The 23,645-nt window shown below is 54.3% G+C and overlaps 1 protein-coding gene and 1 pseudogene across 1 annotated transcript in view; both read left to right on the top strand.

The window, feature by feature from the left end:
- Positions 1 to 10,925: 10,925 nt before the first annotated feature.
- IFT27 (intraflagellar transport 27) overlaps positions 10,926 to 23,645 on the top strand; it is a 17,296-nt gene continuing 4,576 nt past the window's right edge. The window contains exons 1-6 of the mRNA XM_006108165.3: positions 10,926 to 11,296; positions 17,860 to 17,939; positions 18,204 to 18,263; positions 19,297 to 19,356; positions 21,283 to 21,400; positions 22,230 to 22,339. Of these exons, the coding sequence (XP_006108227.1) occupies positions 11,263 to 11,296; positions 17,860 to 17,939; positions 18,204 to 18,263; positions 19,297 to 19,356; positions 21,283 to 21,400; positions 22,230 to 22,339 (462 nt within the window). The 5' untranslated portion in view covers positions 10,926 to 11,262. The remainder of the gene's footprint in view (positions 11,297 to 17,859; positions 17,940 to 18,203; positions 18,264 to 19,296; positions 19,357 to 21,282; positions 21,401 to 22,229; positions 22,340 to 23,645) is intronic.
- LOC111824506 lies at positions 12,261 to 12,437 on the top strand (annotated as a pseudogene).

Here is a 23,645-nt window from a genome sequence, read left to right as displayed (position 1 = left end):
TGGGTATTCTACAATAACAAGGGGAAAGACCTACGATGTGCATTTTAACTCGTTATAGGTGACTTGTATATTATATTATGTTGTATCAGATATATTATATTGTACTAGAGGCCCGGTGCACGACATTCATGCACTGGGGGTAGAGAGGGAGGGGGGGCTCTCAGCTTGGCCTGCACCCTCTCTTGGTCTGGAACACTTTGGGGGATGTCCGCCTGCTGGGCATTTGAATAGCTATGCATGGGGCCAGGTGGATAGCAGGCTATGCATGGGGCCAGGTGGATAGCAGGCTATGCATGGGGCCAGGTGGATAGCAGGCTATGCATGGGGCAAGGTGGATAGCAGGCTATGCATGGGGCCAGGTGGGGAGCGGGCCTAAGCAGGCAGTCAGACATCCCTTGAGGGGTCCTTAGTGCAGTCGCAGAGGCGGGACTGCACTCACCAGCCGTGAGCCCAGCTTCTGGCTGAGCGGCACTCCCCCTGTAGGAGAGCCCTGACCACCAGGGGCAGCTTCTGCATTGAGTGTCTGCCCCCTGGTGGTCAGTGCGCACCATAGTGACCGGTCATTCCACCATTCGGTTGATTTGCATATTAGGGTTTTATTATACAGGATTGTACTAATTCCCCCTCTTTCTTTCTGTCACATCCCCATTTGGGGCAGGACAACAATGTGCCCTGTGTCAAACCGTCACCTGACCAGGGACACAGTGTCGGTATCTGAGAGGTAAACATATGTCCCTGGGTGGCGCTGCAGGAAGCATCTAGACCAGTGATGGCGAACCTTTTGAGCTCGGCGTGTCAGCATTTTGAATAACCCTAACTTAACTCTGGTGCGCAAAACATCCCAATGTGCAGCCCACTTTAGGGACACGGAGCTGAGAGCGCTAGGAAAGCAGCAGCGGGGAACTGCGCTGAAGCCGCTACTGACCTGGGAGCACAGCATTCCAACGGGGCCTGTATTCACCTGGAGCCTGCGGTGCCAGCTTGGACCACTCCCGTGAGAAACCTGCCCTCCGCAGCACCCCAGCTTCCCCAGGGGCCGGGCCACTTGTCCCCCCTCCTCAGATGCTCTCATCTGTTCGCTCTCGGGAACCGGGCCCAGGGCAATCAGCCGGCAGAGCGGCTTCGGAGACAGGTCTGCGTGGCTGTGACCCTCGCCGGGCGAGCCAGCGCCAGATGAGGAATTGCTCTGCCTGGCAGTTTTGCAAAATTCAAAGCTTTTAGCCGGGGCGGAGGGTCAGTTATTGGAAGGCTTCTTGCATCATCGTCACAAAACGCCACCTCGTTAGCCAGAGAGGTGGTGGTGATGGTCTGCGTGAGGCCAGCGCTTCCTTTGCTTTGGGAAAGATCCTTCAAGAATGTGAGTAACACCGAGGACGTGGTGGCCAATTTTCCTGCCACATGAAACTGCTTCAATGGGCACTTTATTCCCATCTAAAGGGAATTACCTTCCGTCCTCGGGTTTCTTGCAAGGAAAGCGTCCTCTCCCTTGGAAGAGGGTAGGAGTACATTTAAGTTATTCATTAATCCATTTAATTATTCATTCCTTCATTTAATTATTCATTCATTCATTCATTCATTCAGAGCCCCAGAGCAGTAACAGCTGCCTGCATTGGGGGTGTTGACTCAGTGGCTGCATTAAGTGCTTTACATGCATTTAATCCTCACAGCTCTCTGAGGTAGGTCTTTGGTCCCATCTTCCAGACAAAGGAACAGGCTCAGCCAAGTTCATTAGCTCCCCAAGGCCACCCAGGCGGGAAGTAGTGGAACAGAACTGGAGAGCGAAGATCTGAATTCGAATCCCTCTCTCCCTTCTCACTACCCCTGTTGTGTCAGACGCATCTTCAACTCATTTCACTGAGCCTCGGTTTCCTCCTCTGGAAAATGGCCGTGTGGCTCTTAAAGGGGCAGAGAGGTGAAATGCCAGCGCCTTGCGGGACCACTTCACACAATCGGTGTTGGCTCTTGGGTTTCCCATATCCCCAAACGGGGCTTCTCCCCAACAAAGATTAAACCAGTGAGATTTTTAAGACCTTCCCCAGCAAGCGAGATGTCAGAACCCTCTGGGGGAGATTAGGGGTCATCCCACCTTTTGTAGTCGTTCAGATTCAGACTCTGTTGACTCGAAAGTCAGTCCTGCGGTCCCTCTGGTCCCCCGGGTGCACCGCTGGGCACACTGCCCTCCGCGGTGGCCAGTGGAGAGGCTCTGGGCTGCCTGCCTTGCCAGCATCCTCTGCGCCATCTGCGACCCGCCTGCGGAAGGAGCGATCGTGCGGGTTTCCAGCCCCTATGGGCCCCGGAGGCCACCCAGCCGGGCAACCGCTGGGCCCGCCTGTTCGTCTTGTGGTTCCATTTGGAAGAGGCGTCTCCACTTTTCATTCCGACCGGCTACAGGGGTTTCGGTCTCTTCACGGCTGCCAGGTGCCAGCTCTGGGCCGCCACGGGAGGTGCCACCGGCCACTCCCAGAGTATGTGACAGGAGGTGGGGAACCGACCCCGGATGGAGCTGATCATGGACACTGACAGCCCGCACCTTTGTCCAGCACCTTACAGGTTGCACGGCGTATCTGGCAGCATGCAGTGCTCATTTTGACCCTCACTATAGCTCTTGGAGAAAGAAGGGAGTGGGACACAGCTGTTCCCAAGTGGCCTTTGGTGGGAGGTAGATCATGACAGGAGTACACTCGCCAGGGAGAGCCGGGAAGGAAGCAGGTGGACACAGAGCCATAGGGCCGTGGTCGGCAAACTGTGGCTCTCGAGCCACATGCGGCTCTTTGGCGCCTTGAGTGTGGCTCTTCCTAAGCCTTAGGAGTACCCTAATTGAGTTAATAACAATGTACCTACCTATATAGTTTAAGTTTAAAAAACCTGGCTCTCAAAAGAAATTTCAATCGTTGTACTGTCCTAGGGGACCACCACCTCCACAGCAGGGGCAGAGCAGCCGCCAGTGCATGGGAGAAAGACCAGCCGGGGGGCAGGGGAGGACCAGGGGCAGGGTGTCACCGAGCAAGGTGGAGAGCAGGCCAGAAGGAGGAGAGGCGGGCAGTGCCAATCGGCAGAGATGCGCAAACTGAGACAGAGCAGCGGAATGGCCAGGAGTGTGGTTCCGATCCTGCCCGTTCAAGCGTATGGTCCTCGGCACATTGCCAACCCTCTCTGGGCCCCAGTCTCCTCACCTGGAAAATAGGGATAATGATGCTCCCTGCCTGTCAAGATGGTGCTGAGAACGGCATGAGCTAATCCAGTGATGGCGAACCTTTTGAGCTCAGCGTGTCAGCATTTTGAAAAACCCTAACTTAACTCTGGTGCCGTGTCACATATAGAAATTTTTTGATATTTGCAACCATAGTAAAACAAAGACTTATATTTTTGATATTTATTTTATATATTTAAATGCCATTTAACAAAGAAAAATCAACCAAAAAAATGAGTTCGCGTGTCAGAGGTGTCATAGGTTCGCCATCACTAAGGATGAGCCCAGCACCAGGGTCAATGGCTGCTGGCTGTTATTTTAACTAGTATAACAGGAGGCCCAGTTAAAAACCACAGGGTAAGACAATGATTCTTCCAGAGATCTCTCTACTGGGCCCAGTAGGCTTTCAAATACGCCCAGTAGGCTTGGCCCATCTTGCCAGCATTCTCACTCCACACCAGCCCTGGGATACGACTCCTACAAAGGGGGGACCCTGTCCTCGGGGTCTCCCACCACCAGGGGCACGGAGGCCTGCTCTGTGCTGACTCACGGTCTTCGCATCCTCGCCACAAACCCGCCCAGCACGAAGCAGCCGTTACTGCTCCCATTCCAGTTGGCAGAGAGGTGCAGCGAGCTGCCCACGGTCACACAGCTACCACGTGGCCCAGCTGGGATTTGAACCCCAACAGTCTGGCCTCTGAGTCCACGACTTGGTCACTGCACGACTCTCCCAGCAGCTGCAGGTGCTGGCCGGCGCTGTTGTGGAAGGCACAGTAGATGGAGCAGGTGATGTTCAGGCCGAGACAAGCACAGAAGGACAAACAAGGTTAGGAAGGGACAGCAGGGCCAAGGCCCGGGGGCAGGAGAGGTGGGGCCGGTTTGAGGATGGAGAAAGCCGCCTGCCCAAGGCACAGAGTGTGGGATGGAGAAGGGCAGTGGCCTGACAGCTCACAGCTCTCCGAGGAGCGCAGACATCCCCCCCCCCCCCCCCCCGCCCGCCACAGTAGGAAGCCTTGGGGCAGGGGGTAGCAGTGAAAATATAACAGGATTTAAAAGGGACACGCTCTGCAAATGAATAGGACACAACCATTTAAAAAAAAAAGGCGAGAGGCATTGTGGGTGTTGTTAGAGGGAAAAGCAAAGTGCAGGGAGTGTGTGGCAGCTTCTGTTTAGGGGGAAGGAGGAGAGAAGGGATAAGAAGCAACGTTCATGGCGTTTGCTGGGATGGAGGTAACATAACCTGAAAGGAGGCGCCAGGAGCTGCTCGGTGGTCGCCCGGATGGGCACTGCAGCCTGGGGGCAGGGGCGGAGCAAGTGTTCTCGAGTGCTCTTTCCCCGCTTCTAGATTTTAAAGCCAGGGAAGAGACTGTCTGTTCCAAAATTTAAAAGATGACCAGGCTGCTGGGAGGAGAATGCAATGGAGGGGGGGAAAGTGGACTCAGGAAAAATATGAGAGGATGCGACTTGGGACTGTTAAGGGGTTTGGGGGTTAGGGGTGGGGTGGTGAGCAGTAGGGGGAAGGAACCTAGAGCAACAGGAACCAGCTTAATGTTGTCCCTAGCTGAATTTGGCCTAGGTTCAGACTGAACCAGCCAGAAATGGACAGCCAGGATAAATGTGGAATGAATGTTCTAGAAAAACAGCTCTTGGCTCCTGCAGATGAACTATTGCGGGCTGTTAAAGGAGCCCCCCCCACCCCCCCCAAACCCCCCACCCCCTTCCCCGTGGCTCTGGAGGGATGATTTGTTCAACTTGAAACACCTGCAGCTGCGAAGTTAACCAAAAAGCTCCCTCCTGCTGCAGGCATTTTCCTGGTGGCTGCTGCCCCCTGCTGACGGGATTGGGACGTCACAGCCTCCGTGCAATCCCGAGCCCACAGCTCCGGGCTCCACTTTGCATTCTGGGCGCATGGAAGGTGAGTCAGTCACATTTCCTCTGCCCTTTACTGTGATGGCCATGCCAAGCACTGCATCAGCGGAGGCATAAACAACCAGACCCACGTGAACAGTGAAAAACCAAACAGCAAAGTCATTACCAAGAGCAGGCGGTGTACCAGAAGGCAGATGCGACACAGTGCATCACAGAGCATTGTAAAGCAGACGCCACCACCGCATTCAAGATCGCCCTCCAGGGACTCAGCGGCAGCCCAAGGGCTGTTAAGAAGAGCCGGTGTTGACTGGGTCTTACTACTTGCCAGGCGTTGTTCTAGAACCTTCCCTGTGTTCACGCAGTTGGTCCTCAGGCACCCACAGGGCAGGGATGAGGAAACAGACACACAGAGAGCTTAAGTGGCAAAGCAGGATTCAAACCCAGACAGTCTGAGTCCCAGTCCTTGGAAACTCCAATTTAAAAGTCAATACTTCCTTCTCATATGTCAGTGGTTCTCACCCATGGACCATTTTTGCGCCCAGGGGACATTTGTCAATTCCTGGAGACATTTTTGTTTGTCACAAGGAGGGAGATGATTCTGGCATCTAGTGAGCAGAGGCCAGAGATGCTGCTGACCATCCTGGAAGGCACATGACAGCCCCCCACAACAGGGAATTGTCTAATCCAAAGTGTCAGTCAGTCGTGCCGCGGCGAGGAAACCCTGATCTAAACACATAAAATTCTGATGAATCTACTAGCCCCCTCTTTTGCATCGCCCTCTGACATGAGGGCATTAGCACAAAATTGATCTAATTCGTGAGAGGTATTCTTGAAGATTCCTGTCCAGATCCTCTCCCACTAATTTCCCCTAAAGCCTTCTTTACCCAGAGGGATTGTGGTGATGGGGCTCTGAGGAGCAGCGCGGGCAGAGGAGAAGCCTGGAGCAGTGGTGGAGGCCTGGTGCCTGCAGCGGGCACCATGAGCCCAGGCGCCGGGCGGGGAATATTACGGCTGTCCTGGCACCGAGCTGCTGCGCAGAGGCACGCTGCTTGTCATGACTGTTGGGAAGCGTTCAACCCCAGGATGACTGAACAGTCCCTGGAACAACTTGTCAGCAGCTGCCTCTCGCTTCCTTCTCACTCAAAGCCCTCACTTCCTAACTAGCCCAAAACAGTCCAGTCCCTGGCTTTGGGGAGCAGTGCTGGTAAGCCCTCCTCCGCCATGGAGCCTACAGGTCTGGAGGCTGTGTGAGTGTGGAGCTGGCTGTGCCATGGAGGAGGGGGTGGAGGGCCCAGACATCAGGCTGCCCCTATCTGAATGGCCATGGCACCCCATCCCCCACTAAGCCCCTTTCCTATGCAAGTGCTCAAGAATCGGTGCTTATTGAATGAATGAATGACCAGACAGGTAAACCCTAGGAGATTTCATTCATTCATTCATTCATTCATTCAAAAATATTTACTGAATGTCTTACCATGCTGGGCCCCTGTCCTAGATGCTGGGAGGACAAAAGAAAGCAAGTCTCCATTTCATGAAGCTAACCTTGTAGTGGAGGGAGACAGATACTACACAAATAAACAAATACACATGGCATATAATATCAGGCAGTGGTTCGCGCTATGAAGAAAGTAAAGTAAGACCAAGGGATTGAGACTGACAGATTGGGGGCATTCTTAAATTGAGTGCTGGGGGGCCTCTCCAAGGAGATGGCACTTGGACAGAGATCAGAAGGTCATGAGGGAAAGTGTCATGCAGCCATGTTGACAACAGTACGTGCAAAGGCCCTGAGGTAGGAGGGGGTTAGGGGAGCCTGAGATACAGTAAAGCCAGCAGAGAAAGTGGATCAAGGTGGGTCCTGGCATGACCTAACAGCATGGCTCTTAAACACGAGCCTGCGTCAGCATCTCCAGGAAGGCTTATGAGAGCACAGACTGTGGTCCTCACCCCCGGTGCTCAGTGTCTGAGGCGGGGCCTGAGAATGTGCATGTCTAACAAGTCACCGTGTGATGCTGATGCCACTGGTCCGGGGACCGCAGCACAGGGTGTTTGGTCTTAATGCAACAGGCCCTTTCCCGCTCAGCACTCACACAGCAGTCACCGGCCATCGTTGCTCGATTACCTGCCTCCCTCCTGAGCTGGAAGAACCTGAGAACAGATTGTGGTTCTGTCCGTGGTGCTTAGTAAGCACTCAGTAAAGTATTTGTTGGATGAATTCCTCAGAGAAGGTTTCATGAAGGTTTCAGACCTATTTCTTACCAATCTCCCACCCAAGCAAAGAGAGTCACGTGCCATTCTACAAATGCTCAGGGCACTACCTCCCGCAGCTCCATGCCTTCGCACATGCTGCTCCATCTACTCAGGATGTCCCTTCCTCTCTGTCCACCTCATAAATCCCCACCCACGCTTCAGGGCTCCCCTTCCAGCATCTCCTTCCCAGCGCCCTTCCACCTCTCCAGGGTCAGGAGTGCTCCTTGGGGTCCCGTATCCACTCATGTCACGGGGTTTGTTCCTACAATTGTCTTCCCTTCTTGACTAGAGGTCACAGCCGCGCAGCCCCCTCCCCCCGCCCAGGGTTGAACCAGTCAACAGAGGTGTTCTATTATGGTTGTGGTGCTTTAAATTTAAGTTCGTTGCCAAAATTTGAGAGTCAGGGGATTTCACACAAAAATCCAGATTCTGGGCTCCACGATGCAAGTCAGGGCCGGCACTTTCTTTTTTTAAATATATATTTTTATTAATTTTAGAGAGGAAGGGAGAGGGATAGACAGATAGAAACAACAATAATGAGAGAGAATCATTGATTGGCTGCCTCCTGCACGGCCCCTACTGGGGATCGAGCCCACAACCCAGGCATGTGCCCTTGGCCGGAATCGAACCTGGGACCCTTCAGTCCGCAGGCCGACACTCTATCCACTGAGCCAAACCGGCTAGAGCAGGGCTGGCACTTTCACACGGCGCAGGGTCTGCCAGAGCCTTTGGGGTCCTGTCACCTTCGCTGTGGTGGCCCTAGCAACCAGAACAGCGGCTGGTCCAGGGTAGGCACTCAGAACAAGCTTATTAATGAAACTGTAAAGGATACTCTAGGTCAGTGGTTCTCAACATTGGCTACACATTAGAATCACCTGGGAATCTTTTGAAAATCCTGATTTCTGGGCCTCATCCTGCGGAAATTCTGTTTCTTTGTTATGGGGTGGGGCCACAACATTAGTGAGTCTAGGTGATTAGAGTCTAGGTCAGCCCTGGGCAAACTACGGCCCACGGGCCAGATCCGGCCCGTTTGAAATGAATAAAACTAAAAAAAAAAAGACCGTACCCTTTTATGTAATGATGTTTACTTTGAATTTATATTAGTTCACACAAACACTCCATCCATGCTTTTGTTCCGGCCCTCCGGTCCAGTTTAAGAACCCATTGTGGCCCTCGAGTCAAAAAGTTTGCCCACCCCTGGTCTAGGTGATTAAAAAAAAAACAACACCAATTCTAAGAGCAGGTGACCCGAGGCTGGTTCTGATTCCCGCTGGCTTGCTGCATGGCCTTGGGCTCTCTCCGGACCTCAGTTTCCTTGCCGGTTAAGTTGAAGTAATAATCGTTTTCACCTCCCAGGGTCATTGCATCAAACAAGAGAGAGGCTGTGAAGAGCTTAGCACGTGCCTGGCATATAATGCTTGGCCAGCACGAGCTATTACTGCTAGGAACTCAACCCTATGGGAGGAAGTGTGATGGAGTTTGAGGCAGGGGAGGCCCTGCTGGGGTCAGAGGGTGCTAGACTACCTGTGTTTACTCGTAATCCCCAGTTCTGCCATGCACTGGCTATGTGACCCTGGGCATTTGACTTAACCTCATTGGGCTTCAATTTCCCCATCTATCAACTGGGGGTAATAGGGATTATTGTGACTATCGGGTGTGGACGTGAGTATTAAATGAATTAATCCTCTAAAGCACTTACAATGGGGCCAGCATTCAGCATGTGCTCAACACGTGCCAGCTCTCACTGTTACAGCTGCTCAGAGAGGGTTAGATTAGAATTTCTCAAGGCCGTTCATGGTTCCAAACTCTCTGGCCGCCTTAAAGCCAATGACTCTTGTCATGCAGCTGTCACTTAGTTATCAAGAATGTACAGAAGGCCCTTGGGATGAGGGAAGAATTCAATATTCAGGGTTTACCATCTCCCTGGAACGATCCAGAATGCTCTCATGATGGTGCTGTCTAAAGTCACACAGAGTAGCAGCCACGAAAGGTAAAGAGTGGATGTGGTGCAGCCCTACCTGGGAGGTGCTATTACCCCCCTTAAGGGAGGACACTGAGGCTCCAGAGGATGCCCCCAGATGTAGCTCGGTGTCTCAGCTCCATGGAGCTGCCTCAGAAGGCTGACTCACTCAAGGGGTCCTTTAAGGGACTAATGGGGTCCCAGTGAACAGGACAGCCTGGAGGCGGAGGCTGGGGTGTCTGGAACAGATGCACATGAGGTCTCCAAAGAAAAAAAGTAGGTAAGGAGAATGAAGGAGAGACAGATTTTAACCAGAACACCAGGAATGCTTCCCAAGAAGAGAAAATTTCAGGCAATTTGCATTGTTTTCCTGCGGATTTAGGGCTGAAAGTTTCACACCCATTCAGGGGGGCGGGGGGGGGGGGTGTTCATGCCCCTGTGCAAGGCTAGTGGCTACACTGAGACAGAGCAGCTGAGAGAGAGCAAAATGCCCGGTAACTGAAAGGCATGTGACCGCAGATCCTGAACACCCGCATCTCCGCTCAGGCTGCTCCTCCCTTTTGGCTCAGCCACAGGGAGCGGGAGCAGGAGTGAGAACAGGCTGCGTCTGGCTAACCTGTGTGACCATGATAAACCAAATCCACCAGATACATTTCCCCCATCCATCCATCCAACTGGTGAGTGTTGAGCACCTACCATGTCCCAGACAGGCACATGCTTTCTCTTTTAAGCCTCAGGATAACCCCATGAAGGGGTTCCGCCAGCCCAGCTTTGAAGACGAGGAAAGAGGCTCAGGGGAGATGGCAGTGATTTCCGTTTGGGTTTCCTAACCAGAGCAAGTGGGCCCTGGGTGACCAGTGTCCTGGATGCTCGCTTCATTCAAAATGCGGTGTGATATGTTCTTCATTTTACACACGGAAATGGGCTCAGAGAAAGGTACTTCAAATTCTTCAGTGCAATCACCGCCCCCCCCCCCCCCATCAAAAATCACTTGTTCTCTGACATCACTTTAAACATTTAAACAAATTCACTGACACCACTCTAAACACTTTCATATTTGGGAGTTTAAAGCGCATATCATCCTTGGGCTTTAAAAAGATTTCCTCGTAGGATGCAGGGCAAGGACTGGATTTCCAGATGCACCTCGCGGCCGCGCTCCCGGAACCTAGGAACCTGGGGAGCGACAAGAACCGCTGGGATTTCACACTCGCCCTAAGCTCCGCTTCTGCAACCGCGGCCTCGTCTACTTACTGCGCAGGCGCCGCTCCAGCCTCCCGCGCTCTCCGAGGAGCCCTGAGCGGGCGAGTCCACGTCCAGGAGCGCAGGGGACACGGAGAATCCCCGTTCCTCCCGAGATGGACCAGGTCACCCTCCCGCCAATCAGAAAGCTTCTTTAATCACAGCTCCCGCTACAAGACGTCGGAGCTGCTTTTCCAAGAACTTTCCGGCAGCGCGGAGAGGCGGGTGGTGGAAATGATTGACATCTCCTACAACCATTAATCAAGCGGTATTAGCTTGAAGAGCAGACACTACTACGAATCGTCTTGCAAGAAAGATCTTAGTCCCGCCCCCTATTCCCACTGGTCTCCGAAATCCTTCGGGTGGGAGATTTTGGTGGCAGCCAATCGAGGGCCAGCGAGAAAGCGGAGGGGGCGGGGCCGGCGGTTGCCCGGCCAGCGCGTCCGGCGCGGTGCTTAGGGCCCCAGGGTTGCGGGGTCACTCTTCCTGATGGTCCCAATCGGGCGGGGGCTGGGCCGGGAATGGGAGCCGTGCCACCTCGCTGGCACCTTCCAGGCGGCCTACTGAGGCCTTGAGCGGGTCCCCTCTGGAGCTCCCGTGCGCCCCCGCCCCAACCCCAGCGCCGGTAGCCGCCCCTCCTCCCTGTGCAGCCCAGAGGGTCCGGGGCCCAGCTTTCCCGTCCCCACCGCGGCCACAGGCCCCAACGCCTCTAGTCTCCACTCTTCCCCGGTCTGGCCCGTGGAGGTGGTTGGTTACCATGGTGAAGCTGGCAGCCAAATGCATTCTGGCAGGTGAGTGACATTTACAGTGTCCGGAGTCCAGAGACCTCATAAGTTACCGAGAGCTTTTGTTCAGTAAGTTGCCCACCCTCTTTCCCTTTCTCTCTCCCAGAGGCGAGCTCATGCAGTTGCTGATGGTGTAAATTCCATTAGCCTGGAAGAATCCTCTTCCTGAGCACATGGCGGCACCGGCTGACTTCCGCCCCCGTCATACTCTGAGACCACCGTCACCAGGTTGAGCTCTACTGAGGTGGCAGAGATCCCTTAAACATCAGGCTAAGCACACCAACTAGCCCACGTGCTGAACCCCAAAGTTAGGCATAGTGACTTTGGTAGTCGTTTCTCATGGGGTCTTTTCCTCAGCCCGCCCCCTCTGATAACAGGGATTAGACAACTGTAGTAGCTTACAGTTGACCAGAGTTTGCAAAAAGCGCATGTGTGTTGTTTTTAAAGTTACTGTGCCGCCCCACACTCAGGGGGACATAAGTGTTGAATCCCCCAAAGGCAAGCATATTTGTTTTGTTGACTGATGCATCCCAAGCACCCCGAACAACATCTGGAGCCCGGTAGGTCCTCAGTGAATATTGGTGGAATGAATGAATATGTGGCCTTCCCATTTGTGGTGCTCTCTTTGTATCAGGCTGGACATTTAGAAAAACATTTGACAGGATTATAGCCCTGGGACCACAGAACACACATGTACTTTACTGAGTCCTTCCTGCCTGCCAGGCACACGTGTTTCGTTTCATCCTCACAGTGGCACCCTGGGGTAGAGGCCGGATTGTTCTGACCTTACTGAGGCACTAAGAGGCAAGGTCACCCCTAGTGAAGGGGGGGTCATAGGTAGGATTTCAACACCCAGATCTGCCCAACTCCAATACTCTTAACCCATGTTCCTCTTGAAACCTGTGACCTTTCCAGGGTTCCTGGAGCAGCTCAGGAAAGCAGCAGTGAGAAATAATAAAGAGGAAAAATAAGCTTTGCACAGTGGCAGTATCGTAACCATTGAGGTTTATCTGAGGCGTGATTATTGCTAGGAAAAATAAAAAGAGGAAAAGAGGTTCTTTTTTATTTTCTTTGATTCATCTCTCGCAGCCTGAAATAGATATCTTTGATGACTTTTCTCATTTGGAAATAAGAGTCACACACAAAGATGACTGACAGCAGTAACTCAAATCACACTGAAGCTAAAGAAATTAATGGTTCTCAAGAGAGGGCTAAGGTTTCCAGAGCGCCAGGGGAGGCAGTATTGAGCAACAAAAATAATTCTGGCTGTGCCTCCATTGGCTGAGTCCGCTTGGACAAAGCACTTCTCTGAGCCTCAGTTTCCTCATGGATAAGGTGGGAATGTTTTTATTTACTGAAGTTAGATATATATTTTTAAATGGGCTTCTCTCTCTGACTTTTTTTTTTCCTTTTTCAACTTCAGCTAGGGCAGTGGTTCTCAACCTTCTGGCCCTTTAAATACAGTTCCTCATGTTGTGACCCAACCATAAAATTATTTTCGTTGCTACTTCATAACTGTAATGTTGCTACTGTTACGAATCGTAATGTAAATATCTGATATGCAGGATGGTCTTAGGCGATCCCTGTGAAAGGGTCGTTCGACCGCCAAAGGGGTCTCGACCCACAGGTTGAGAACCGCTGCTCTAGGGCGCTAACTTACTGAGCACTTTCCATGTGCCAGCATTGTGCTAGATCTCACCGCCGTCTTCTCAGTCCTCACCCGACTCTATGGGGTCAGTATTGTCATCATCGTCATTTACCGATGGGGCAACCAACAGCCAGAGAGGTTAAGACACTTGCCGTGGGTCACACAGCTGGATGTGGCCGAGCTGGGAGCTAGTCACAGGTGACTGATTTCCAGGTCTTGTTCTTAGCCCCAAGCTGTACTTTCTTCAAGTCTAGATTCTAGCTTTACCTTTCTTTACACCCCCTCCCTCAGGTACTGTTTCACCTGATTTCACCCATGCCTGAGTGATTCCTAAACTCCAACCCAGCTCTCAATCTGCAGCCCCCTTTCAGAGCCTTCAGGGTATCTCCTCTTGGAAGTTTCCCGGGACCAGAGACCTCAGTGCAGCGAATCAGCTCCACACCACCCCACCCGACACATGCCCCCTCTCAGTTTTCCTTTCCCTTTACCCCCACAGGCCTACTGTTCCAATTGAGTTAATCTGCCTTTTTTCTCTCACAACTCAAGTGCTTATTCATTCAACAGATTTTTATTGAGCACTTACTACATGTAAGTCACCATGCAAGCTGTGGTGGGAACACAAGGATGAGTCAGGCCAGCCCCTGCACTCCAGGAAGCGCTGATATGTACATGATAACTTGCCGTGCAGCACACAGAACGGAATGCCCTCTGTGCGCCAGACACCAGGGAAATACCTCAAGGCACAGCTGCTGTTGTGCTGGCTCAGCTCAGGAGGGCAAACAGCACTTGACATTTATCTCCATGTCATTTACTTACAAAATCGCTTAACTGTTATTCAACATACATCAGGCACTGTACATATGAACTCATTAAATCCTCATAGCAATCCTGTGAAATAGGTTCTATTATCCCCATTTTGCAGATGGTACAACTGAGGCCCAGAGAGATTACTGACCCACAGACACACAGCTGGTAATGATGGAGCTGGAGGGAGTAGGGATGATAACAGCGCCTCACTGGCCGGCTGTTCTGACACCGGGTCTCATGCTGGCTGCAGTGAGCACATTAGCCACACAGACACAGACAAAGGCGGGAGAGATGACCTTCGGAGGCTGTGCAGGGAGGACACCGAGCTTGGCCTGGCAGAGAATGGGCAGGATTTGGACTTGGATTGGGGAGACCTGGAAGGTTGTATTCGAGGGATTTTCAAAGATCAAGAGAACAAGTACTAATATACAGATACCGAATTATAAGGTACACCTGAAACTTACATAATGTTATTAACAATGTTACTGCATTTAAAAAAGAAACATATATATTAGTTACTGCATTTACACACAGAGAGAGAATAGGAGCCCAGAGCCAAGGCTTTGTGAAAGGGATAGTTGGAGGGCGAGTTGGAGGGGGCAGGGGTTGACGGGAGAGGAGGGGGAGGGGGAGGAGTCCTTGGCGGGCTTCGTGTGAGAGCAGCAGGATGAAAGGTTATGTGATGAAGGTCCATCTGCTGATGCCGAGCTCGGGGTGGGTTGGAGACAGAAAGGAGAGAAGGCCCGTTGGGAAGTGTTTTCAGGCAAGACCAGTCAAGAAAACAGAAACTACATTAGGCATTTTAACAGAGAATTGGTTCAGCAGGTGTTGAAGACCTGAAAAAACAGGAAAACTGAGATGACACAGAACCAGGAGAGAGAGGCGGGGTTGCCAGAAGCCTGAAGCAGAACCCCACGGAGCAGGAGCAGACCTCTGAGGAGGCTGCCCACTCGGTGGTGCCGCAGGGACTCAGGCACCAGCGTGGGAGGCCATCCATGGCACCGATCACTGGGACCCACTGCCCACCAGCCGGGACACGACCCAGTCTATTTCAGACCATCCTGGCACCTCGGTGCTACTGGGGTCAGGGTCCAGGCAGGCGCAGACCTGTTCTAGGTGTTCCGGTGTGAGGGTGTCATGGGGACATTAATCCATCATGGAGGACCTAGATCAGCGGTTCTCAACCTGTGGGTCGAGACCCCTTTGGGGGTCGAACGACCCTTTCACAGGGGTCGCCTAAGACCATCAGAAAACACATATATAATTACATATTGTTTTTGTGATTCATCACTATGCTTTATGTTCAATTTGTAACAATGAAAATACATCCTGCATATCAGATATTTACATGATGATTCATAACAGTAGCAACATTACAGTTATGAAGTAGCAACAAAAATAATTTTATGGTTGGGGGTCACCACAACATGAGGAACGGTATTAAAGGGTCGCGGCATTAGGAAGGTTGAGAACCACTGACCTGGCTGATGAAAGGGGACAGCAGGGCAGCAGAGTCACTGCAGGAGCCTCGCCCCAGGGCTGGGGAACAGGGAAGAGGGGGTCCTCAGGACCTCGAAGCTCAGGAGGACCCTGGGGAGCTGAGAGGCGACCTCTGAGAAGGGGCCCCTGGTGCCTCTAAGGGGGTGTAATAAACCTGGAGGCAGCAGCTAAAGTGCTGCTGGGGTGAAGGCCATGGCCAGGCTAAGAAACGACGAGCAGATGCAAGGAGCAAGTCCTGCTCCCGCCACCTGGGTGAGACAGCTCAGGGCCCGGGGACACAACCTGACCCTCGCAGTAGATGAGCCGGGATTGAGTGATGGCCCGTCATTCCTCAGGAGGGGCAGTCAAGGTAGCGAGTAAAGGGGACAGAGTAGACGGGCAGAGGGCCAGGGACAGACCCACGGGGTGCCCACGTCTGGGAGGCGGGAAAACCAGGCCGGTGCAGGGTCACCAGGGCCACCAGGCCAGAGGGCGAGGAGCTTGAGGACTGAGAAGAGACCACTGGGCTTGGCGATTCGGAGGTCACCCCTGCATTGTGCCTTTGCAGAGGTCACCCCCTCCGTCAAGAGTGCCCCTCCCTGCCATCACCCCCGGCTCAGCTCGCCCCTGGGAAGTCTGCCCACTAATGAAACCACTCACTCTTTCTTTCCTCGCTGCGCCCCAGACACTCGGCTTCTCAGCTTGTGCTGTTTGAATTTGCACTTGTCATCTTGTTGCTCTGCAAACGTGTTTACCGTTCTTTCTCCTCGCTGTGCTCAGATCCCTCCTCAGCCGACACAGGAGGTTTCCCATGAGTGTGGGTGACTGACTGGCAGGCGGGAGAAAGAAATATGAAATTAACCAGACAAATCTGTGGGGAATTTCACAAGCGGATGAGCCAATTTCCAACAGGATTCAGAAGCCCAAATGGAGTGGGGAGGGTGGATGCGGTCCGAACGCAGGGAGATTGATGTGCTCTCTGCTCGCGGGGCGGGGGGCAGGGGGGTACTGGTGACTCCAGCCTGTGGTCGCCCCAGTGTCCTGGAAGGCTGCAGTGATGAGGGCCTGGGGGCCATGTCAGAATGGTCAGAAGGCTCCCTGAGCAAGGAGGGGAGGGGGTCTGGCCCAGAGAACACGGTGTTGGAATCCTAGGGCGGTTACTCAGCTCCTCTGGGCCTCGGTCTCTACATCTGTCAAATGAGGGTAATGATGAGGGGGGAGGGGGTCATGGACTGAGATTGTATGAACGGGCTCAGGAGGGAGGCACACACGTGTTGGTTTCCTTGTAAGAGGTGGTGGCAAATAGGAAAGCAAGACCCGGATAGCTCACCCAAACCCGGAGGAATTAACATGAAATGAAATGCCATGAATAGTCAAGTCATTGTCTCACAGAGAAAATTATAGATGAGAAAAGTCAAAACTGAGACGTGAACAGGTAACTGTATGGTGCCAGGTGGGTACTAGGTTTCTCAGGGTGATCACTTGGTAAGTTATATGTCTCGTCACTGAAACTAATATGATGTTGTATGCCAACTGGAACTGAAAAACAAAAGATGATTTAAAGTTTGTTAAAAAGGAAAGTTAACAGAGCGGAAGGCTATGGGGAAATCAAGTCAAGAAACGCATTGAAGCCGCTGTAAAATAGGAAGCGAAGGGGAAGAGATTGCACCCAAGGATGCAAGTCAGGGACGCGAGTGAAAACAGGCGTCCTGTCGGGGCTGGAGACTCAGTGTGAGGCTCACGGTGGAGAAGGTGTTGCAGATGGAAACAGCGTGGCATCAAAGGAGGCCGGGCAGAGCCATCGGTGGGAAGGTGGGGAGGGCACAGGGCAATCAAGGATGGGCACGGCCTGCCGCCAGCACCCTTGGGGGCACAGGAGGAACTCCAGATGAACTTGCCCCCAACATTCTTACGAGAAGTCCAGATCTCAGCCTGAGACTGTGACATAAACCTTTAGTTTTGAGGAACCAGTTTATGGGGTTATCGACCCACCAAGGCAGGCTGGGGAGATGAACCCACTGGGTGAGGCGAGCCTGGAGGAGACAGCTGCTGCTGCAGGCAGACTTGGCCCTGGGAAGACGGACCCCAGCGGTCACAGATGGGCACACCCAGGCGGAGGGGCAGTACCACCTGGAAATGGACTTCAAGGTGGCATCGTTTCGTTTTTCATAAATGCAGGAACTCTCAACCACCCCCCCCCACACACACACACACACACAAACGATGCAGGGTCCTGACTCCGGACGCTCTAAACTCAGATCGGTTTAGTCAGCTGAGCCTGTCAGCCTGAGCCTGGCCACACCTGTTTACCTTCAAGACTTCAAGTAAATTCCAGTTTGAAAGTGACAGGTTTTCCCACAGGGTATGTTCCCGGGAAGAGTGTCAGTTCTGGGTCAGTTCTTTCAGATGAGGGGTTAGCCTTGAAGAAACATGACTGGCCATCGTGGGTTTGGGAGATTGGTCTCATGGACCCATGGCCCGGCCAGCGACCTCAGAGCGAGTTCCCAGGAGAATCGAGTACATTTTCCCTGAAAACTCCGTGCAGTTTGGGGTTTCTGGACCAGCGCTCTGGAGTGGGAGGCCCTCGGTCCGGTCAGGATGGCAGTGAGGCTTTTCTTGTGCTCTGTCCGCACAGGGGACCCCGCAGTGGGCAAGACGGCCCTGGCGCAGATCTTCCGCAGCGACGGAGCCCACTTCCAGAAGAACTACACCCTGGTGAGGCGCGGGGGCTGTCGGCCGGGCCGAGGCTGCGGGCACCGGGAGGTAACCCTGAGCCAGTGGTCACCGTCACCACGCACAGCTCGCTCCGGGGCAGGGGGCGGACAAGCCTCGTTGGTCCTCTGTGACTTCGGCACCACCAGGGCGTGCGGGACACAAACACCCGCGCTGGGCTGTCTCCTGGCGTCGGTGCTTGTCGTGACCTCCTGAAACACGCCCCGTGGGGCCCCTGACACACGTGTCCTTGGTTTTCCTCGGCAGACAACGGGGGTAGACTTGGTGGTGAAGACGCTGCCAGTTCCTGACACGGGGGACAGTGTGGTGAGTGGTGCCCTCGACCCGAGGGAGCTCAGTGCCCGGGGTCCCCGGGGTCCCCGTCGTCCTCCCTGTGAGAGACGGTGAGAGCGCTGTGGGGCAGGGAAGCATTCTAGGGGGAGGAAGGAAGACGGAAATGTGGGCCTTGCCCTCACAACTTACCTATCAAGGTTCTCAACCTGCCTCCCTCTATGGGAATCCACACCTAAAAGTGAATTGCAAGATCCTATGTTTGTGCTTCCCTGGGGAGAAGGTTTAAGAATCACCAGATTCTTAAAGGGGTCCATGAGCCAAAACCATGTTAACTGCCCCTGACACAGTGGGAAGTGCACAGGTCAGCGATGTGCAGCTCCGATTACAGCTCTGATACTCGGACAGCATGCGCAGGGGTCAGAAGCCAGCCGGGCGTATCTAGTGCCCGAGGGAGCTGAAGGGGAGAGTTTAGGGGGACTTTCTGGGCAACGGCGTTGGGAGGGGTCTCCCATAGGCTGGCTGAGGTGTGGACGGGGGCAGGAGAGGTCAGCCTGTGTCCTCGTCAGAACCGCACCTGAGCCATCGCAGGGATGACAGACTGTCCTACTTTCCGCGCCTTCCCAGGCCTGCTCAGTGACCTCCTTTAGAAAGAATGGTTTTAAGATTTGAAAATCAATTTGGTTAACAAAGTGCACAATGACCTTTTGGAAGGCAGAGCACTTGTCAGCCTGTTTAGCATTCTGTTCTGCCAGGTGGGGAGTCAGCTTGTTCCTGGTGGTTCTGCACTTGGGGTTAGCAAAGGTGAGCCGCGCAGAAAGCGCCGGTGTGTGGGAAACGGCCCGCCTCGCGGGTTCTGGAGGCTGTTCCTCTTCCCATGGCCGTCCTCGTGCCCCAGGGCGGGGGGTGCAGCCTCTACGGGTGTGTGTGCACCTGTGCGTGCACCTCACCCCGAAGCCAGGTCAGCACTGAGCTGAGGGCAGTGCCGCGGGCTTGCAGCCAGTGCCCCCTCCCCACCCCACCCCCGCCCATGTGTAGACACCCTTGGGACGCGCCTTTCTGATTCTAGGAGCTCTTCATTTTTGACTCCGCCGGCAAGGAGCTGTTTTCGGAAATGCTGGATAAATTGGCAAGTATCCTGCGGTTTCATTTCCTAACACCACCTCCCACCCCAGGTTCCCCCTTACAACCCTCTCCCAGAAACGTCACTGCACTCTGGCTGCCGAGAGAAGCTATCGTGGCAGAATTCTGTAAGGGGCACTGCTCCCAGCCTTGGGACCTGTGGCCTCCTGGCAGGTAGGGGTGGCTCGTGCACGTGCTTCCCTCCAGCTCTGAAAGGCTGGGTCCCAGATGCGCCCGAGCTGTGTGGCTCAGTCCTTGAGCCGCCCACTCCAGGGCCTTCCTTTGGAGCAGCTGCTCCTGATGGTGTCCCCTCAGCCCTCCTCCTCAGACTCCCAGAACAGGAGCACACATTCCTTCCCCTGGGTGCGGGGCGGGGGGGTGCCCAGAGGCCCCAGCCTGAGGCTTACCTTCCGGGCCCACACCCTGGCCCCATGGGGTCGGCCTGGGACGTGCCCCGCTGCCCAGGGCTCCCCATGCGCATCCAGCCGTCCTCTCAGGTCCAGCCTGCTGTTTCTTCCCAGGTAGCGGCTCTGCCGATCTGGGCCAGCGAGCTAATTAGAAGGGTTACACTCCCCAGAGCCCTCGATGCCTTCCCAAGAACGGCTACATTTTAATAGAAACTGTTACCTGCCCCCTTTGGGGTTATTGTCTAAGCGAAACAGATCTAATGATGGTAAGTTCACACAGGACTGGCTTCACGCATCAGTTCATGCTCACCACATGCCTACCTACTGTGTGCACAGCCTGGCGCTGGGTGCTGCCCTTCCCCGGCAGAGGGAGGACGTGCCTGGAGGTTAGGGCCAGGAGCAGCGCACACCCTTACTCCAGGCTCCCTGCTCCAGCTCCATCCGGGGACTGCCCTGGGCCCCTGGCTGAGGCCTGGAGGGAGAAGGTGTCCCCTGCATGCTCATGGGGGAGGGGGCTTAATCGAGTTCCTGAGTTACTCTTGGAGTGAAGGTGTGAGGGAATCATCGGTTTAGTGCTCCCCGTCCTGGAGGCCTTGGGGGTAGGGAGGTGAGCCCTCCAGAGCGACTCTGGGCTGACCTTCCAAGGAAAACTGGAGGGAAAAGGATTCTCCCTCACACCCTGGGAGGTTCCAACACCCCAGAAACAAACCAGGCTTTCATGGCGCAAGGTGGGGGGCCAGGGACCAGGGTGTGGCCACAGTCACATGCATCACAGCCTGAGCAGGGCAATCCTACCACCCTGTGCCCAGCGGCAGGGTGCCCGGATCTGAGCAGCCCCAGAAGGTGAGCGTCCTGAGAGCGTAGCCCGGTTCAGTGACCCTGCCGGTGTCTGGATGAGGGCTGATGCTCTGCAGGAGAAGCGTTTTGAAAAGGCAGCCCTGAGGAAGGAGGCGCGAGTGAACCAGCGTTGGTGACTGGCTGGCGGAAGAAGGGATGCGCTGTGGGCCTGCAGAGCAGCCGGCGCACCAGCTTGCACAACAGTGGGCCATCCGTCAGGATGAGCGGGAACGAGTCCGTGAGGCCAGTGGCAGGCGGAAGCGCCTCCCGGGAGAGGAACGCTGCAGTCCTGCTCTAGCGCTGGAAGCATAGCTGACCTGGGCGAGGCGGTCACTCTCACTGCAGCTGCTCAGCAGGGACGCTGAGACCACCCAGCAGGGTTAGGTGTTTCACAATGATGCCCAGAGCGCCCAGCAGAGAGCCTGGCACGGACATCAACTCACGCCCTGGACTTCGTCGCTGCACCTTCCCCACCGCCCCTTTCCCAGCCGCCCACGAGCCCAGCCCTCCATTCATTCCTTTGGGCAAACTGTTCTCTCCTGTGGCTCAGTTGTCTGACTCACGTCCCCTTTACAGTTTGTCACTTCCCTTCATCCACATGTCCCTCCCCAGAAAACTGGCCAGATTTCCTGCCAGCCTAGAAGTCACTCTCACTGCTCCCGACATGTCTCGTCCTGTCCCTCTTGCAGTGGGAGAGTCCCAACGTCCTGTGCCTCGTCTACGACGTGACCAACGAGCAGTCCTTCCTCAACTGCAGCAAGTGGCTGGAGAAGGCGCGGTCACAGGTGCCGGGCACCTCCCTCCCAGGTAGGAGCTGTGGCGTTGGGTTTGCCGGCAGCACCTCTGTCCCTCAAGAGCACAGGTCACTGCAGACCTGGCTGAGGGTGGACAGAGGGGTGCCCTGGGCTTTGAGTCTGAGGGTGCACACACCTCCGAGTCTGTAAAACAGGCATGATGACACCCACCCACCATGCAGGGTTGGGGAGACTCCAGCAGCAAAGGGGAGGGGCTATGATGGGAAGGGGAGGTGTTGCTTCTGGAAAGCCAGCCCAGAAGAACTCATTGCCTCCTGTATGCGGGGCACAAGTAAACATGCAGGCCCGGCTGTCACTTCTGAATGCTTTAAATCAATTTATTTTTCATCCTCATGTGAGATCAACAAATCCTCCTCATTACAGACCAGGAAAAACCATCTCCAGAGACAGGCTCAGAAATTAGCTGCAGCGGATGCAGCTGGGGACAGAACTAAATTACCGCCGAATCCCTGACTCCGAGCCCAGGCCTTAGATTAGTATTAATGACCATTTTTAAAGTTTGCTCCATGAGCTAGGAATTTATCGCAAATGCATAAACTCGGCCCTCGCCTTCAGGGCACTTGCAGCCTTAGGGGACAAAGCAGACAGATACACAGGCGTCTAGGAAAAGGGCCGAGCAGGAGCTGTGTGTGAAAAGCAGAGCCCACCCTGCTTCGGCCTTAGGGTCAACATCTTAGGGTCCCTGTCTTGCTCACCACCTCGAACCAGGCACCTCTCGGGCGATCTTTTGCGCCCCTAAAGCCCGTCTGCTTGCTCTTTTCCCTCCAGCTGCCTCCGGGCTGCCAGTTAAAGGCGATGCTGTGGTTGTTTCTTTTGAGCAGGTGTGTTAGTGGGCAACAAGACAGACCTGGTCAGCAGACGAGTAGTGGAAGCGGCGCAGGCCCAGGAGTGGGCGCTGGGCCAAGGCCTGGAATGTTTTGAAACATCCGTGGTAAGTGTCCACGTGCTCGGTAGCCGGCGGGGAGTGGGCTTCTGCTGGCAGCGGGTGTTCGCATGACCTCACGTGCATCGAGTTGTTACCCCACCACGTGCCCAGTGGAATTAGGAACTGGTGTTGACATTCTCAGCCCAAGGTCATTGCTCAGTGTAGCAAGAGTCACTCGTGCATTTCTGTAAAGCAGCCTAGCCAGCCAGCCCCGGGAACGCTGTATCTCAATTAGTGAAGAATACAAGATGACTGTGTTCAGTTACAGCGATGCTTGACGTTTGCACGCAGTCTTGTGAGTTACGTGCCGCTGGAACGTTACTTCATGGCTCCCGTTCAGCCCCGTGCGCCAGGGGCTGGTCCCCCACCCCCCACCCCCCTGCCGTTCCTACTTCCGTGTTGAGGAGGCGAAGTGACTCGTCCAAGGTCATGTGACTAGTAGAGGGCAGAGTCAGCATTGGGATCCTAGTGTCTGGCTCCCATAAGTGCTCCCTGTCCCACCTACTGCAGCCCCCAGGTGACTCCAAGCCACGGGGTCAGCTGGAGCCCTCAGAAGGGGGACAGTCTGAGTGATTTGTCACCGCACCCTCCGTACACACACTTCAGGATTTAGCTGTTTGGTGCTAGTGAACCCCCTTCCTGTGTTGGGAGTTTTGAGGTCCCAGCCTCCCTGTGACCGGGTGCAGGCGTGTGACCAGGTTGTATCAATCGGACGTGCTAGTGTGGCACTTTTCTCCAGAGACATCCATTTCAGAGCCAGCAGCGCCCCTCGCCGGGGCTGCTGGGCTGACCAGTAGGCCTGGCACAGAGTGATGGTAACATGGACCTCACCCTGGCCATGTGGCCCCTGGACCCGGATTCTTTGGCTCCAAAAGTCAGTGGGCTAATGAATAAATAGCCTGGAGGCTGTTTTCACTTAAAATGTACTTAAGCCACGGGCACTTCTGTTGTTGCGTCTACGAAACTTGGCAGACCGATGCTGTTCAGTGGCATGTGGATGGGAACCTTAACACCCCACCTCCGCCCCCGCAAAGGCGTGCTTCCTTAAGGAGCGCTTAGCGAGTAAAGGCAAGTGCTCTGAGCTCCCATGGTGAGTGCAGGACTAGCCGTGGGTCCTCAGCATGTTACTTAACCTGTCAGTGCCTCGGGCTCCTCCCCTGTCAGGTGGGGATGATAAGCCATGCCCCACGGTGAGTAGCAGGCCTGAGAATGGAGTCAGATGGCGAATATAGAGCACTTAGACCAGTGGTTCTCAACCTCGGCTGCACATTAGAATCACCTGGGAATCTTTTTAAAATCCTGATTTCTGGGC

Source organism: Myotis lucifugus, unplaced genomic scaffold, assembly GCF_000147115.1.
Source record: "Myotis lucifugus unplaced genomic scaffold, Myoluc2.0 scaffold_1837, whole genome shotgun sequence".
In the NCBI taxonomy this organism is placed as follows: domain Eukaryota; kingdom Metazoa; phylum Chordata; class Mammalia; order Chiroptera; family Vespertilionidae; genus Myotis; species Myotis lucifugus.
This window is presented reverse-complemented; position numbering and strand designations above follow the sequence as displayed.